The sequence below is a fragment of the Natrix helvetica genome (assembly GCF_964273705.1).
Source record: "Natrix helvetica genome assembly, chromosome: W".
NCBI lineage: Eukaryota > Metazoa > Chordata > Lepidosauria > Squamata > Natricidae > Natrix > Natrix helvetica.
Window position 1 is genome coordinate 71,226,624 of NC_138555.1, and position 18,568 is coordinate 71,245,191.

General features: G+C 44.3%; 1 protein-coding gene across 2 annotated transcripts in view; it reads right to left on the bottom strand.

The window, feature by feature from the left end:
* Nucleotides 1–6,723: 6,723 nt before the first annotated feature.
* Nucleotides 6,724–18,568, bottom strand: part of LOC309400526 (zinc finger and SCAN domain-containing protein 21-like) — a 28,841-nt gene continuing 16,996 nt past the window's right edge. Inside the window, exons 2-4 of one of the 2 annotated variants that reach the window (XM_081969093.1) lie at nt 16,316–17,386; nt 15,228–15,429; nt 6,724–8,644 (exon numbers count right to left, since the gene is read on the bottom strand). In XM_081969093.1, the coding sequence (XP_081825219.1) occupies nt 8,013–8,644; nt 15,228–15,429; nt 16,316–17,164 (1,683 nt within the window). In that variant the 5' untranslated portion in view covers nt 17,165–17,386 and the 3' untranslated portion in view covers nt 6,724–8,012. The remainder of the gene's footprint in view (nt 8,645–15,227; nt 15,430–16,315; nt 17,387–18,568) is intronic. The other variant, XM_081969092.1, reaches the window with a different exon arrangement.

Genomic DNA, 18,568 nt, shown 5'->3' on the forward strand with positions numbered 1-18,568 from the left:
GTCCAGCGGGATTGCGGTGGTGTACCAATTCTGGATCTGTTCTGGGACCCCCCTTATGCTGCAAGCTTTCCTCAGTTCAGGGTCTAAGGCGTTTTTGAACGTGCGGACCAGGAGTTTTTCTGGCCAGTCTCTCAGTTTTCCAGCTGTTCTCCTGAACTCCCAAACTAACTCTTTCACAGGACGGCCAGCCTGTTGCAATTCCTGGATCTGCTCTTCTGCTTCCATGTGTTGCCCCACATCGCTAAATCAGGTGCGCATCAGTTGGATGAACCCGGTTGCATCTTTAAAAAAAAAAGGAGGCGCCTCATCGTGGAGCTCTGCTATCCACTCTGCAGCTTCCCCCTCATTCATCCCTTCTGCTATTGCTGAGATTAATTCTCTATCGGAAGGGTATTGACCCCCCAAATTGATCAATGTACGCCCAGGTTCGTTTTAGGAAATACACTAGCTTTCTTGGGGTCCCATTAAACATTGCCAAAAATCGAAGTGGCGTGGGAGCCCGCGGGGCTAGTTGCTGAAATTGAACGGGCGGTTGGGTGGCTGCTTGGGGTGGTAGGCCCCCTTGCTGGGCTGCTCCCACCGGCTGAGGTGGGGAAGAGCCTGTTGTGGCATTGCAGGTGGGACTGGAATTGGTGTTGGGGGGGGGGGGTTCAATCCCTGGGGTTTGACCATGCAGGGACGTTTCAGTTCAAATTTGAACCGTCGGAAGTATTGTGCCCAGCGAACTTGCTTTGGGGACAGTCTTCAGGGGCTTTTGAGGGCTTGAAGGTTTTTATGGTCAGTCCAGACCTTGAATGGCACATTCCCCCTTCCAGGAAATGTCTCCACATGAGCAGGGCCCACCTGACTGCATATGCCTCTTTCTCCCAAATGGCCCACCTCCTCTCAGTAGCGGTGAGTTTTTTGGAGACAAATAAACGCAGGGCAAGAGGTGCCCTTCTTTGTTCTTTTGCAACAGCCCTGCCACTACAGCCACATCACTAGCATCTTTCTGGATTATGAATTGCTTTTCTGGGTCAGGGTGTTGCAGTATGGGCTCTTGGACAAAGAGCCGTTTTAATTTCTCAAATGATTTTTGACAGTCCATTGTCCACCCAATGGGTTGGGTTGGCTTTGGCTTTGTCGGGGAAGGCCCAGTTTTTAACAGTTCAGTCAATTGCAGGGCAATTTCTGCAAAAGCAAGGATGAATTGCCTATAGAGGTTGGCAAATCCAAGGAAGCTTTGTAGCTGTTTGCGGGTACTTGGGGGTTTCCAGTCTAACATAGCTTTCGCTTTCCCTGGATCCATCTCTATCCCCTCGCTGGAGATGCAATAGCCAAGGTAATCTAGTGAGGTTTTGTGGAACTCACACTTTGACAATTTTGCGTATAGCTTGGTGGCTAGAAGTTTTTCCAGGACCTGTTGCACCAGCTTCACATGCTCTTCTAGGGTCTCAAAAAAACCTAAGATGTCATCAAGGTAAACAAGCACTCCTCGGTATAGGTGCTCATGTAGCACCTCATTTATGTATTGCATGAAGACTGCAGGGGCCCCTTGTAGCCCAAATGACATAACTTTGAATTGGAAACTGCCAAGGGGCAGTTAAAGGCGGTCTTCCATTCAGCTCCCTCACTGATACGTATGCAGTAATATGCCTCTCTCAAGTCCAGTTTGGTGAACACCTTGCCTTTAGCCAAATGGTTCAACATGTCCTTCATGAGGGGTAGGGGGTAGGTGTTCACGCATATGGTGTTTATCCCTCGAAGGTCAATACATAGCCTCACCCCGCCATCTTTCTTCTCTTTGAAGAGCACGGGGGCTGCTACTTCTGACTTAGCAGGTTCAATAAAGCCCTGCTTTAAATTGATGTCAATGTACTTCCTTAATTCTACCATCTCTTTAGGAGTCATGGAATACATTTTTGGCTCTGGTAGGGTAGCCTCAGGTGTGAACTCTATCGCACAATCGGTGGGCCAATGAGGGGGGAGATAGTTACAATCTTCCTCATTGAAGACCCCTGCCAGGTCCCACTACTTTTTTGGCATTTGCTGGATGCCTGGGGGGTTTGTATCTGTTGCAGGGGCTGCAGGCTCTGGGCGGTCTGCTTTATTGGGTTCGATAGTGCCGGGGTGGCCCTCTGGCTTCACAGGGGGTAGCAGCCCAAAGTTTATGATCAATTTCTGAACGCCGTCTTCCCACTTTATGGTAGGTGTCCACTTGTCCAGCCATGCAAGCCCCAAGATAATTGATTCATGCATCTTTGGGGCTACGATGAATCTGAGGAGTTCATAGTGGCACCCTATCTGCAACTTTGCCAAGTCGGTAGTTAGTTTGGCCGGGGCTCCTCCAATGAGCGCCCCATCCACCTGCTGAAACTGAATGGGATTGGTTAGGGGTCTTGTGTGTATGCCTAGCTGCTCCACGATAGACATGCTGATTATGCATTGGTTGCAGCTGGTGTCCACGATTGCCTCAACCTCCCCTTCTACCTCTGTCTCGGGCACTATGAGCTTGGCTTTGATGGCAAAGGGGCAGATGGCTGCGCTGACCATCGGGTCTTCATCCCCACCATTTCCTTCATCCGGGCTTGGCAAGGGCCTTCGGCTGGGCCTCCACTGATCCCTGGGGAAAGGTTTGCATGTCTGAGGCTTGCTTGGCAAATTTAGTGGCTTGTCTTTTCCCAGGCAACTTCATTTGACTCTCTGCTGGCTGAGGTTCCTGGAGGAGCTGTCCCTTCAGCACTTTCCCTTGTCTTGCTACTGGCAGGGAATCATCTTTGAAAGGGGGACCTCACCCCCCTCTGAGCTTCTCAAGCTCCCCCCCCCCGACTATCAGCAGTCAACTCTTGCTCATAAAGTGAAACCCTTTAGCAGAGTGTTCATTTAAGCTCTCCAGAAAGTGGGTGGGCACACTTGTGCTACAAAATTCCAAGCTAAAGAGACAAATTAACAAATTATATAAAGAACCAAGGTTCAAGTCTCTGCCCTCCCAAATTTGTCAAGCACGGCTGGTCTCACTCACCTCACACGATATCCTAAGGAAATCATCCAGATTTTTAAAAAGATCGCATGCCCCCCAGAAAGGTGGTAAAAAAATCAGTGTCAAGCTTGCATCCTGCCTCTTGGAAGTACATCCCAAAAGGACACACCACAGGCAAGCTCAAGTGTAAACATGTGAGATAAACCTAACTACAAAGAATGCAATTAGCGCTAGAATGTAGCAAAAGAGCAAACACAGTAGCTGTTGCTTGTTAAACCAATTACCAGAACAAATAGACATAGGACTAGCCAGATTTCTGAATTCTGCTTCTTTTCACTAACAGAGATTAAACGTTTTCCTTCCAAACAAAGCTGAATAGAGAAAATTATCCCATCAAGAAACACTGGATTAAACTTCACCAAGCACAGAATTAAACTTCACAAAAAAACAGTTTTAGACCAAAGCTCAGGGTATGTAAACTCACATTTGAATGCCAATCTTTCTAGCTAGCCATGAAGCCTTGCTGAATGTCACTCATCTTGGTTCCTTGTCATTAAAAGCTTCTATCCAGCAGCTCTGCTTTGTTATTCAATTATTTCTTCAAAGTGCTGATCATTGCATCTCTGCTGGAAGAACTCCAACAGGGGAGTATTTCCTACCAACAGCAGTGTAAAAAGCTTAAAACAACCCTTCCCGTTTAAGAAAGTCAAGGCCCAGCAAAAAGTACCAGCAAAGAAAAAAAAATCTCCGGAGAAGCTCCAGAGGCAACAGTAAGTCAAGAATGTAATAAGAGTTAACGGAGAGGCAGTTTCTGTAAGCAAGGCAATAAAGATTAGGTTAGAAAGAACACCAGAATGTTTCCTTCCTGCCCTCCTTACAGGATTAGCCCTGTAAAGTGAAAAAAACCAAAAGGAGATTTCTTCCAACAACCGGTTCTCCAAAACTGCTTAGAAAGTTAACAACTGGTTTTAGCAAATAGGTGCGAATCGGTTGAATCCCACCACTGAAAAACAATGGTTTTCAACCTTTTCTTCACCACGAACCCTCTTTAAATACCTTTTATGGCCACAGACCATGTCCACGACCCCTAAGACTTAAGATTTAAATCATAACATTTCTTCAAGCCTTCGCAGATCTCCTTTGAGGGCATCGTGGCCTCCCAGGTGTCCGCAGACCACAGGTTGAGAACCACAGGTCTAAAAAGAGAAACAGCACCAGCATTAATTTTCTTCAAAATTAACCCATATACAGTACATTTAAAAACAAAACAAAGTTGTTTTTCAAAAATAACTATCTGATTGGGCCAGCCTCAAGGTTCACATTCAACAGCTACAGATGAGGAACCTTGGCCTATGTACATTCAGGATGATGAATGAGTAAATGCATTACTCATTAATACTTTAGTATTACATTTTTGTTTCTATGAAGTCCTGTCTTCCCTGCTGGAGGGTCAGCATTAGTGGCTTTCAGATGTGTTAAATTCCATCCTCTATCACAGAATTGGTGAGCAAGCATAGGGAAAGTCAAGAGGTAGCTCAGGGTTGAAATGAGAGGTCCTCGGTGCTCTCTGAGCTTGTTTTTGTGCAAACGTTTCTGATGATGATGCACTGATGATGTTACCTAGTTTGGGTAATGAAATGTCTGTAAGAAAATTAGGATCTGTCTGGTGGACCCCTTGGGTTTTTCTGTCCTAATCTAAGAATCAAGGAGTCAACAGCATTTTTGTTTCTTTTTACTATTCTTGTAGTCAATGATGGCCAAGATAGTTGACTGAACATGTACGTCTAAAGTGTCAGAACTATGGCCAAATGATTACATTGTTGTGGTTGTTTCCATGACAAGTACATTGTTTCCATGACAAGTGATTTTACAAAATATTGTTATTATTTGCCAGTGTGTTATTCTCCATAACTCCCAATTCAATAAATAGTAATTATTTCCTGATTCTTCCATGAAATACAGAAAGAATCTAGACCCGATATAAAATTTTTCCAAATATTTTGATATTTCTTTCTTCCAACTGATTCTTGAAATGAGTTGCTCAGAGGTCACCATTTCAAGGACAAGTTTCTGTGTATCAGATTGAAAAAGGGAGAACGGACAAGGATTTAATTAAGCCAAAAAGGGAGAATATTTGTAGCTCAGGGTTGAAACAAGGGGTCCTTGGTGCTCTTTGAGCTTGCTTGTTTTTTTGCAGATGTTTCTGATGATGATGCACTGATGTTACCTAATTTGGGTAATGAAACGTCTGAGAAAACAAGCAAGCTCAAAATGCATGAAGGACCCCCTCACTTAAGCCTCAAGATTCTTGGGCAACCTCCAAAATTCAGTGCAATGTCAGTCAGACCCCTTTTTCTAACCCCAGTGGGGAAGACTAAAATTAGTGCAACTATGAACTCTTAAACAGGCATTGTACATTTAGCAGCTGTCTTCAGTACTGACAGATTAGTACAGATACTTGCAACAGTTCATTTAGTGACTGTTCAAAGTTACAATGGCACTGAAAAAAGTGACTTATGACCATTTTTCACACTTAACGACTGTTGTAGCATCCCCATGATCACACAATCAAAATTTGGATGCTTGGCTATTGGTTCATACTTGACAGTAGCAGTGTCCCAGGATCATGTGATCATTCTTTGGCGATCTTCTCACAGTCAATGGGGAAGCCAGCTTAATGACTAATTAAGATTATTTTTAGGCAATAATTCCTAGGTATTTGGGTATTTTTATCTTCTAGCAGATTGATTATGTTCATACCAGATGCTTTAACCTGGCTCTTGAATTAACCCATTATCTGGGGTTACATGATGTACTGGAATTTAATCTAATTAAATGAGTGGGATCCACATAACACGTAAGCAACTTCCCAAAGAATAATGAAACTTAATGTGCTGAGCAGTGCTATAGCTTTAGTGTTCATTGTCCTGATAAATGTATTAGGTTAACATGGTCAGGGATATCAGGCCAAAGTCAATGAAAAGGATGAATTGCATTAAATGTCATCTACTGATTCCCTCCAGCAAAGGACTCTCTAACTTCTTCCACCACTTCCCATGACTCAATGCGAACAGCATTAAAAATGTGATGTCAACTTGTAAAGCATTTCCATGACTATTATCAAGTTGGTATGAAAAGGGAGGGAGAATTCCATGCATACCTTCAACCAGAGTCGGATCTCAAATTTCTATAGCAGGCGTGTGAGGTGCAAAGTTCACAGCTTGCTGGAGCACCTCGTTGGTAGATATGATTTATGACACAGACTGAGGGGAGGGGAGACACAGGGGTAAAGGTCAGAGACCATTAGCAGGAAATCAGTTTTGGCTCCACAGAAGAACATGCCAAAATGTTGATCCTAATAAATGACTGGATTTCTTTTGAACTTTGTCTCGAAGCTCATAAATTAATTAGGTCATCTTTTGGAAACTTCACAGAGAGCTAAAACTGACTTTTAAAATCTATCAAGATTTCCTGGTTTCCTGAATCCCGGGCTCTCCAATCACTTCCCGATATTTGGGGTGCTTGGAGGGAAAATCAGGCAATCATGTCTGAAGAGAGAAACTGATTGCAGCTGGAGGAATGTGGATAGCTCCAGACATCGAAGCTCTAGACATCCAAGCTGCAATGCCTTTCCCAGCGGCAGAAGCAAGAATGAGACTGTGTGTGGACTTTCAAGGGATAAACGATGTGTGCGTACACAACCTATACCCTCTCCCCCTCATGAAGGACATGCTATCTCATCTGGCCAAGGGAAAAGTCTTCACCAAACTACACCTCAGAGAAGCATACTACTGATTATGTATCAGAGAGGGAGATGAGTGGAAAACAGCGTTCAACTGCCCCCTAGTGAGCTTTCAATTCAAAGTGATGCCTTTTGAACTGCAGGGCCCCCCAGCGGTATTCATGCAGTTAATAAACAAAGTGCTGCACGAGCACCTCTACAGGGGGGTCCTCATCTACTTGAATGACATTCTCATCTACACTGAGACCATGGACAACCATATACCCCTGGTCTGCCAAGTACTGGAAAAACTTTGTCTCAAGGCTTGTGAATTAATTAGGTCATCTTTTGGAAACTTCACACGTAGCAGTGTTCTCCTCTTGAAGTACCCAAGAATATACTTTTGAGATATTCTTTGCTGAATGTGAGGAAAGTGTGTTTTGCCAGTGTTGTCGGTCACAAAAAAGAAAGAGGCTGAGGTGTGCAAATAGACCAGTAGCATTACCGGCAATGAAAAGGACCAGATGGGAGGCCTGCATCAAAATCCCTTTGTATATTCATGGCCAGCCCTAAGAGTCAGCCATAATAAAGTTCACCTACCCTGCCGGCCAACCCATTGAAATAATACCCAGCCCTGTTGTATATATTCCATGTCACTACAAATTCAGGTTGACAATTTTCCCATTTATCAAAGTTATAATTTCAAAAACAAACAGAAACCAAAAACAAATGCAGAATACTCCACAGCAGCTTCTCCAAGAGTGGATCTCCATCATTTTAAAGATTTCAGCCCTCTGCTAATACAGACTGGTCATTTTCTCTAAAAAATACAATGCTTTTGCTTCACGACAAAGAAATGGTCTCAGGGCAAGGACTACAGGTTGTGTTATGTAACAATAAATCTGTCTAGATTATTAGAAGACCTATTACCTTTTCTATTAAAAGAGAGAATAAGGGAGGAAGGAATAGGAGATAGAGAAAGAAAAAAAGACCACCACAATATTACTGGTTTAGTATTGTCCAGGAAGTCAACTCTAGCAAGGCTCAGCAACTTTTTAGAGTAATCAGTTCCGCTCTACTGTGACTTTCTAGGTAGAACACAAATTGGTATTATGGAACTGCCACCTTGCCTATCCCGCTGTAGATAGACTGGATTCTTTCTAATTGAGCCACATCCACAGATAAACCTCTGCAGATATTGAATCAAAAGTCCATCTGTCATGTGGTTCATTATGACACTAAGCTAAGTGGCAGTCTGGTTCCATGCTTTGGCCCTTATTGAGCTCTCAATGCTGGGAAAAAAGGTTTTCTTTCATTCTGGGAAGATCTTGGCTAAGTAGTGTGGGTTCTCCGATGTCGAACCAGGTGTGAATTCTGACCAAACTTCTTCCCGCAGTCAGGACACTTGTACGGTCTCTCTCCTGTATGCGTGATTTGGTGTCGGATGAGATCAGAACTCCAACGGAACTTCTTCCCACATTGGCTGCAGCCGTATGGACGATCTCTGGCATGGGATACTCGATGCCTGGTCAACTCTGAGCTCTGGTAAAAACTTCGGCTGCACTGAGCACATCGGAAAGGTCTCTCTGAGGCATGGGTCCTCTGATGACGAGTCAGCTGGGAATTATGACCAAAACGTTTGCCACACTGAGGGCACTGGTGGGGCTTCTCCCCAGTGTGGATCCTTAGGTGGGTGAGCAGATGTGAGTTACGGCTAAATGTTTTCCCACATTCTGAACACTGGTGAAGGGACTTTCCTGCTGGGTGAGAGCCTCCAAAAGAGTTGGGGTGTGCAACTGGATTCTCTCTTATGTCTCCACATCTCACTTCACATCGTTGACTCACCCGTTCACCACAATTCTCACCCAACACTTTCCCCCAGGAATTCCCAGGTAGCAATCCCATTTCCATTGTGCCTCCAGGCAAAGAGTGCTCCACTCCGTTTCCATTGGCCAGTAGAGAGCCTGTCAAGCAAGAAAAGTATTTCATAATGGGCAGATGAGTCTGACAACATGCAGCTATCAACATCAAGACAAACAGGCACAGGTAGTCCTTGATTTACCACCAGTTGTTTAGTAACCAGTTGAAGTTGCACCAGACCCCCAAAAGCTACTTAAGTTCTGACATTGCGCTCTCCTGCCAACATGCGACTGCATTTTGGGTACTTGGCAACCGGTCCACATTTATGGCTCTTGCAGTGCACTGTGGTCAGATGGCTGATTTACAGTATGATAGTTTTCCTGGGAACCTGCATTTACTTTCGGTTTCCAGCAAGAAACAGTCGATAGCGAACAATGGGTTCACTTAACAGCCATGACATTCACTGAACCACCCCAACAAAAGAGATTGTAAAATTGTAACATGGTGACTCTGCTTTACAACCATCATGACTTATGACCGTAGTTGCCAGGCTCAATTATGGCTATAACTCAAGGACTAACTGCATGCTCTCCATTGTACATTTACTACAAACCGTCTCAGTTCTTGTAACTGCTGTTTGCAAACTGATAGCTAATAGTTTATGGTTTTAGAAATGAGGAAGCTGGAAAGTTACTTTGGACCTTTATAACCTCAACAAAAATGTTGTTCTGCTATTAGCACAAGTGTTTGTGAGTGTGGGTGTCACCTGATGTCTGCAATTTGTTATGGTAGGAAATGGCAGGTAAGGAAGGATAGTTAAGTTCCTCTTCTAGCTGCCATTCTCAAGCACGATGGTCATTTACTTTTTTTCTTTTAAGTTCACACAGTGTGCATGGTGATACATTGGGTTCAGCTCTTAATACAAACATAGCTGTCTTTCTTTCAGCCTGTGGGTACGGTAACTTAAGGCTTTCATAGGCAGTTTCTTTAAGGAAAAAAATGTATTTATCTTCTCTAAAAATAACGGTGATGGGAATGTTATTTCAAGAAACTATGAACTAATTTGTAATAAGTCTCCTTGTCAGCAGATTTGATCATGTGCCATCAAAGTGGATCTTAACAAATACATAAGTAGATTTTCTCCAGGATAATCTGGCTCTTCAGATCTCCCATTGGTATAGCCATTGGTACAGTAATTGAATCCACCCATCTTGTTGCTGGTAGCCTTCTTCTGTTTGTTCTTTGCATCTTTCCTAGTGTTTGGGTCTTTGTACAATATATTCAAAATATGATAATATGAGCCTGGTCATTGGGCGAATTCTGGACTGATTTGTTTATAATCAATAGGCTTTTCTTGGCTATCAATATATTCTCAAGAGTCATCTCCAACAATGTAGTTCAAAAGTGTTGATACTCTTTCTACCTTGCTTCTTAACTTTTGCTTCCATAGTCACAGGGAAAATCACTGTCTGTATGATTCTAATCTTTGTTGGTAGAGATATGTCATAGCATCTGAATATCTTTTCCAAGGCGTTCTGTCAACTCGTGAAGCATTCCTGACCTGCTCTCAAGTTGCCATAGGCAACTCCTTGCAGCTGCATCGAGGAACTTGCATTTCAGTCAAAATAAAGCACATTCCAGCAGCAACATCAAGGTCATCTCCAGGGGGGACCCACAGTGGCTGGAGGGAGTGATTTCTACAACCCATGAAATTGCTTCATTGGGGAATGTGACTGATGACACACCTTGGGGGGGAGGGGGAAACAGGGTCAGAGCCAAGGCGCAAATTAAGTGAGGTCAGAGTTGGCTTCACTTGGATCATGCTGACATGAAGCTCCTAATAAATAACTGGATTTCTTTTGAAGCTTGGCTTAATGCTCATGATTTAATTAGGGCATCGGTCGGAACCCTGACAGCAAGCCAACTCTCCCAAAACTAATCAAAACAATGGGGATTCCTGAGTCCCAGGCTCTCCATTCGCTCCGCAACACCTGGGGTGTGTGGAGAGAAACTCAGGCTACCATGGCAGAGGGCGGACTATCCGAAGAGAGCCTGCTCCAGGCGACCCAGAGCGGGACAGAACTTGCCCCCACCCAGGGAACTCCAGGAGCCAGTAGCCCAGTTGGAACCAAACTGCAGCCCTCTCTGGACATCAAAGCTAAGACAGCCGAGACGCCCACCCCACCAACCAAAACAAAAAGGGATGAGTGTTGGTGGGAAAAAGTCCCTAAAGCGGCTGAGGATGAGCTCCCCCACCCTAGAACCTGGGGAAAACCCCTGAGCGAAGTAGCAAGAGTGGAATGGATGAGGGACTGGGAATAGGCCAGACTCCCCAAAACTCTGATGGAACCCTTGGGGGGATCCTTAGAACAACTGAGGGAGAAATTTGACCAAACCACCCTTCGTGATGAGGGGCCGTCGTGCCACCCAAAAGAGAGGGGGGGTTACAACTGAGCCCTTTGAAGTGAGGAGACGCAGATGGGAATGCAGCCCCCCTTCTCCACCCACCAGGAGAATGAGCCCGAGGCTGCTGCTGGTAGCTCCTCCGCACAACAGGCAAGCCGCCCAAGGCGGGTGGCCCCTCCCCTCTCTACGAACTAGAGCCGAGGGAGACCGACAGACACACCAAGCACAGGCATACAGAGCCCAACATGATGATGGAGGAGCAGTGCTGAACGAACTGCCCTGATTTAGAGGGAAATTCGATGAGGACTCAGATCAACTGGCTCTATTCCTTGACTCTGCTAGAGTCCACCTAAAGCGCTAGAGACACATTTACCCATCGCACAGAGCCATGGTGAATACCATCGCGGGGGGGCTAGAGGGAGAAGCAAAGGAATGGCTAGCAGCCCTCTATAAAAGAAGAGCCCCCCAGCTGCAAGATGTCGATGACTTCCTACAAGAGCTAGAAGCCAGAGTTGAGGAGGTGGTGGAGGATCACTATGCGGAGGATGAGCTTCGAAACTTAAAGCAAAGAGGGTGACCCATTAAAGAAGACATCCGTGAATTCAGGAGAGTCGTGGGGAAGCTACCCACTTTGCCAGAGCGGCTATTAGTTCTTTTTTTTAGAATGAGCCTGGACAAGCAAATTGCCCAGGTAACCGCCTATCGGGACATTCCAAACCGACTCTCTGTGGGGTTCTGAGTAGCCATAAAAGTTGACTGTGGATTGCTGACAGGAGGCCGCAGCAGCACAACCAGCCCCAAGGCCTACCCTCCCACAAAGCCAGTTGAAATGCTACAGATGCGGAGGGATGGGCCACATTGCATTGGGCACCAACCCAGGGCGTGACCGGAACGAGTCCCCAGGCGTGCCTTCTTGAGTTGTTTTCCCCTTGAGGATTCTCATCCCTGTTTTTCACCGTCCCCAGTCTCTGGAGGCTTTCCTGAAGCCTGCGGAGGGTGAAAACCGCCTCCCACAGCCCTCTGGAAGGCCGAAAATCAGCTGGCCGGCACGCACATGCGTGCCAGAACTGACAGCTCATGTGCCGGCAAATATGACTCTGCGTGCCACCTGTGGCATGTGTGCCATAGGTTCGACATCACGGTACTAGACTTTCGCTCTTCGCCCACTAGATTAGTTTTTGCAAAGCACTTTGTATTCTTCTTAGGATATATCTCCCTCTTTCCATTTTTTGTACATTTGCTTTTTTCTTTTAAACAATTTATTAAGTTCTGTGTAGATCCACTTTGGTCTCTTCAGATGTTTCTAATTTTTCTTTCTTGTATGAATTGTTTGGATTTGTGCCTCCAAGATCACATTATCACAGAAGCTCCCAATCTTCTTGGACATTTTTCTCCTTTACAATATCAAACTATTGGATCTTGTCTACTATCCTCCTAAGTTCAACAAAGTTTTATCTCATGAAGTCTAAGACTGAGGTATGATTGCAGTTTCTCATCATCACACTATCTGAAATTCCAGGACATCATGGTCGCTGCCTCCAGGAGTTTCAGTTACTTTTACTTCCTTAGCCATTTCCTCTGTTTGGTGGTCGCTTTTGACATTCACCCATAACAACTTCTTTTAATTCTATAGTATCTTTGGTTTCCTATCAGTGAGGTTCAGTCCTTCAAAGCACCTAATGTTGTCTTTGAAAATGGTAGGCTTATGTTTAAAATCTTACTTTGAAAACTGTCTGCCTTTGTTCTTCCACTTTAGCTTGAGCTGAATCTGTTCTGTGATTACTTCTTGGTCACATCTTTGTTCTTCTAACTGAGCTCTTCCACCTCTTTATATAAAAATATAATCAATTTAGTTTCTGTATGTTCCATCTGGCAATGTCTGTATACATAGGCATAGTTTTGGTTGTGTGTCAGACTAATAGTTGATCAAAAATAAATTGGCGTAGGATAAAGACCTATTTTATGCCAGAGCATCCATACAGAGTACAAACAGAAGTAAACAATTTTAAAAATCATTTCCACAAATTAATGTTTAGTTCTTGGCTGAAGATTCTCTGGCAATATAATTATTGGCCATATAAAAGCAATTATTGTTGGATTTGGAAAAACAAGAAGTAAAGGATAAATATACAAAAAGAGGAACCATGCGCAGCTAACTATAGGCAAGAAACGTTTGAAGTTTGGTAGAATAAAAAGAGATGACTCATTTATGATTGATTTTGCTCAGTTCTTCCTTCCTCAGATTTTTAAACTTGTTCTATTCCATTTCTATTGTAATTAGTAAGCTTTGCTTCAAAATAGCAGATTTAGGTGAACCCAATGCATTCCAGTTTGCCCGTAGATACAGGAATTGGAAATCAGATAAATTTACATTACACTATTAATGAACATCTGTGGAGATTCTCAGTCATCCAGGTCATAGTTGTTTCAAAGGTGCTGTTTCAAAAGGCAACTGGACTTTGTTTTTCCTTGAAGACATTTCACTTCTCATCCAAGAAGCTTCATGGGTTTTGGCAGGATGGTGGGGGCAATGGAAGGACTAGTTCTGGCAGGATGGGGTGGTGGTGGAAGGATTATATTTCTTTGCAGTCCTCTGGTTGTTAGCACTCTCTCTGAGAGCTCGAGGCCACTTGGGGGTTTATCTGTGCTCTCAGGGACACCTGTATCAGAGGGCAAATGGGGTGGAATCTTCTTGGAACTGCTGAAAGGACTGTGTTGTAGACAGGAGATAGGTGGTGTCATATTCCTCCCCCTCTATTGAGAGGGAGCTGCTCAATGTTAACATAAATGGCCTCATTTACCCCTCTTTCAAACCAATGGTCCTCTTTATCTAGAATGTGGACAGCCCAATGTGTCCTCTCTATCCAGAAAGGCCACATTCTGGACTTTCGCCCCCAACATCCTGCCAGAACCAATGAAGCTTCTTGGATGAGAAGCAAAATGTTGTCTTCTTCCTCAAGGAAAAAGCAGTCCAGTTGCCTTTTGAAAAAGCATCTTTGAAACTGTCAATGAACATTTCTCTACTCTCCCTAGCTTGGATAAGAAAATGCCTGAGTCAGTTAATTGGAGGAGCAACAGTTGGGCAAAATTAAAAGTTCTAGAAATGGGAATTACTGGAGTTTAACACAAGATATCTGGAAGGATCCAGTTCAAGCTGCATTAATGGAACACCCTTCATCTTTCTAAACCTACAATCACTTTAGTTAGCCTGAATAATATGTACTGTTTTGATTTCTATCTCAAATCTTTGTCCTCTGTAATCAGTCAATGGCGCTTCTGTGAAAAGTGTAACTGATAAATATATATCCTCCATTTATTTGGAATAGAGTTTCAACTCATCTGAAATGCATCAAACAGAGAAAGACAGGCTTCAACTGCAAGATGCATTTTTCTCTCAAATGCAATACACACAAATGAGATCAAATGAGATAGAATTTAGATACAAAATCATTTAGATTTTGTAGTGGTATAGCAGTTTCAAGTTCTAGTTCTGCCTTAGGCTTGAAGCTGTCTGGGCCCAGTTTTCTCTCTTAGCCTAGAAAGCACGGAATGGCAAATCACTTCTAAAAAACCTTGACAGGAAAACTGTAGGGATTCATCTAGATATTTGCCAGAAATCATGAATGACTCAAAGGCACAAAAAGAAAAACCGCTGTATTACTGGAAGAAATTGAATTTTAAGATTTATTGTTTTTCCACCTCAGCTTCCCCCCCACTCCCCAAACATCTGGGTAGAGTATATCTTGTTTAGATTGATCATGTGCAAGCTGCTCTAATGAGTGAAGTCAAATGCTCAGCTAGATAGGAGACAGATAAAGTAGATTATATTGTCTCTTCCATCTTCATCAAATTGCTGTCCCCTAAAAATGTGGAAGAAATTTCTGGGGACTGGAGAAACAGAAATATTTTTTTTATCATACTTACTATTAAATAACATGGTTTACACAGAGCTACCAAATCTTTACTGCAAACATCTGGATGCCCACTAAATAGAAGCAAAGCATTATAATTCTTAAATGAATCTTATCTGATAGCTAATCATTCCATAGATTTTAAAAAACTGTCTGAATTTCTTAGCTCAACTATCTTTCAGATATTGCTGAACGACAAATTCCTGTTCTAGATCCACTGGCTGGAGATAATGGGAGTTGGGCAATCCCTAATCTGTTATAGACAAAACTTCCCTAAATAATTTATCATTGATTTGTTTTTCTTGTGGCAACTGATTCCCTTTGGCAGGAAAAATTCCTAGAACATTCCTGCTTCTCTCTTCCTTCTTACCTGTTTCCTGAACGCCTTGTGGTTCCTGTTTTGGGATGCAGGGCTTCTTGAGAGCAGGGCCTGGGATAGGTTGGTTTAGTGTTATATTGGCTGAGGACAGGTACTCGGGATGGGGCAGCAGCGAGGCTGAAGGATCCCATGGTGCTCCAGGTAAAATCATTTCCTGTGGGCTTACCTGTTCAACCTTGACCCGCACTGTAACCTAGCAACAAGGACAACAGAGGGTCACTAAGAACTTAGGGGAATCTACCCATTCCACTTATTTGTTTCAGCCTTAAATCTAAAAGAGAATAATTAATCAGCCATTCAAGCATCCATGGTTGTTGTTTTGCAATTCCCATTCCAAAAACTTTTCAAAAGGATACAAAAGATGAATCTGATAGCAAGTCCATCTTATCTAGTACGCTATTTATTGGAGTGACCAAAAGTCTGGGGTCTTCTGAAGCTTTTGGATTTCAGTTCTCATCAGTTCTAACCAACATGGCTAATAACAAGAGCCTGTAAGAGCTGCTGTCCAAGGCATTTGGAGATGCTGCTTTTGGCTTGTTTCCACCAGAATCCCCCTGCATACTTGCATACAAAGAGGCCCTCAACAATTGATGAACAGCCATTTCCAGCCTGAATAAATCAGGAAGAAAAGTGGTCAGTTGAATGAAGGTTCATTTCCTAATAATGAGGAAGCCTGTCGTATGACCCAATCTTTTCCGCCCTCTTTGTATATAAAATTTTTAAAGCTTAATTAAAAAATTATCTATAAACAAATCAACATATTAAAAAAAGACAATTCTGTTGAAATCCTGTGCCAACTCAAAGAACTTTTACCCATGTATCACCCTTCCTTTATTCTTGACTGAGCTTTTTCCTGCCAATTTTGCATCATGTAGATTGCAAGTTGCATTTGGGCAAATTTTTATTTTTATATCCATGAAACACAGATGCAATCATTAAAACACTGATACAATTCTCTGTCTTGTGGGTGGGTGGGTGGGGTGGTGGTGGAATGAGAAAACATATTGGAGTGCTAAGGATGTTAGAAGTTTTCATCACAATGTATCTCCTAGACTCAAGAAGATTAAACATTCCCTTACCTGCTGCTCCCACGTCCCCGCCTCTCGCCGTCCCATCTGGTATCCTTCCACCAAGGACACTGCTTGGGCGCACGTCTCAGGGCCTCGTTCCCACACCCAGCTCTGGATCTCTTGGGGCAAGATGGTCAGGAACTGCTCCAGGATCAACAGTTCCAGAATCTGCTCCTTTGTGCGGCTCTCAGGCTTCAGCCAACGGCGGCAAAGTTCCCGGAGCCTCTGACAAGCCTCCTGCGGGCCTTCGGAGTCCTGGTAACAGAACTGCCGGAAATGCTGCCGTTGCATTTCCACATTGGCACCTGCCTCCCCTTGCAGGATGGAAGATTTGGACTTTCTGTGCTCATTCCTGCCACCTCTAGCATCCAAGCCATTATGGGGTGGCTGGACTTTTCCAAGAGCTGGCATAAGGAGGCTCATCCACTCTCCTCTCGGCCACTGGCATGATTCGGCTGCCCGCTCAAAGGATGACAGGTAGGCTTCGATGTCGTCCATGGGTGCAAGCTCAGGTAGCTGGAGATTGCTCCAGCCAGTGGCTGATGGGACAGGCACAGGGGCTGGCATCACGTCAGCAGGTGTCCTCAGGGTTTGCACCATCTCCTGGCACTGCACCTCCCACAGCTTTGGAATTTGGTCGCTCCTCACTTGGGGAGGAGTTGCCCACCTCAACAGATCACTAATGGTTCCTGCCTGGACAACAAGAGGACTCTTTCCCGGAGGATCCCATTCCCAACCAGCTTCAGGGCATGGGGGTCCAGGCTCTTCTATTTTCACCCTGGGTGCCACTGTTTCTTCTAATGGGTACAAAAAATGGAGGCCCAATGCTGGAGGAGGTACTTCCTGTGTGGTAGCCATCTTTTACTGTCACAAGAAAGGAAGTTCTTGTCCTTCAAGCTTCCTGCAGACAAAAGTAGAACCACCCAGCCAGAGGAGACTGGGCCAAGTGAAAGAGAGCTTCAATGCAACATGTAGTCCCAGGGAGCCAGATAGGTATAAGACACCCAACAGGAAAGGATGGACTATCTTTAAAGGTATCCTATTGCCAGTGATGTGATGATTAAGTAAAAGGGCACCTCCCTGATACAGAAAGGAAAAACACCATTAAGAATTATGCTCAGAAGAAGCAGGCCCATTCTTAAATATCACTTTTTAAACCATTATTTGCCTACTACTAATACTGATTTCACGCCTAGGCAGTAGCAGTTAGGTGCTAATACATTATATGAGGGTCAAATGATCACCTATGGTTATTTTCCCTGGCAGCCTCAATCAAAGGCTTGGATAGTAATACAAAATGGTCTAGTTTTCTACAAAATTGTAACCTCCAGATGTTCTGGTTTACAACTCAAATGGGCGGTGATGGGTGGGCTTTATGGGAGTTATGGTCTATAAAGGCATCAAGTAGGAATCCCTGAATTAGAATATATCTGCTGCACAGGCGTGAATGTAAGAATGCCCATTCTGTCTTCAAAAATCCATTGTTTCTGGAATTTAGCTTACAATAATATCCAATTAGATATCAGGAAATCATCAGCAGAGAAGGAAGCAATGTGTTTCCCCTCATGTTTTCAGGAGCATATACCGTATTTTCAGTGACGTGCGGTGAGGTTTATGACTGGTGAGGCACTGACACAGTGCTGGGTTTCAAATATTTTTAGACTTGTGGACTTCAACTCCCAGAATTCCACAGCCAGGCATGCTCAGTTCCAATTTAAAGCGACAGCATTTGTTTTTCTCCTTTGCTCCTTCTTTCTTTTTCTTTTTCTTCTCCTTCCCCTCCCTCCCTCTCTCCCTTCCTCCCCCTCTCTCAAACACACACACACACACACACACACACACAAGTTGGATTGGACTATCTCTCCTACCCCTTCCCTCTCTCACTCACTCTCAAACAAACCCCCCCCCCCCACAAAAGTTGGATTGGATATCTTTTCCAGTGGCTTGAAAGCAGCTCCTCTGCCATCCCTCCCGCCCATTCCCCTGCTGCCTTTCCCAAACACCTCCACCATTGCAAATGCAGCCTGCTGTCTGGGTGGGAAATGCCTGGAACACAATAAAGCCCGCTCACCACCTCCTGCTGGCAGGCTGGGGTGAGAGGAGAGGCAGAGAAGCCGGAGGGGAGCCGATCCGAGCCTTCCAAAAGAAAGAGGCTGGGGGGAAGTGTGTGTACTACAGCATGGCTCTTTGCCTGGCTTCCTGCCTCCTCCTGTGGTCTCCTCAGTGCTCACTTGTGCTCTCCCTCCCCAAGTGTAGTTTGAT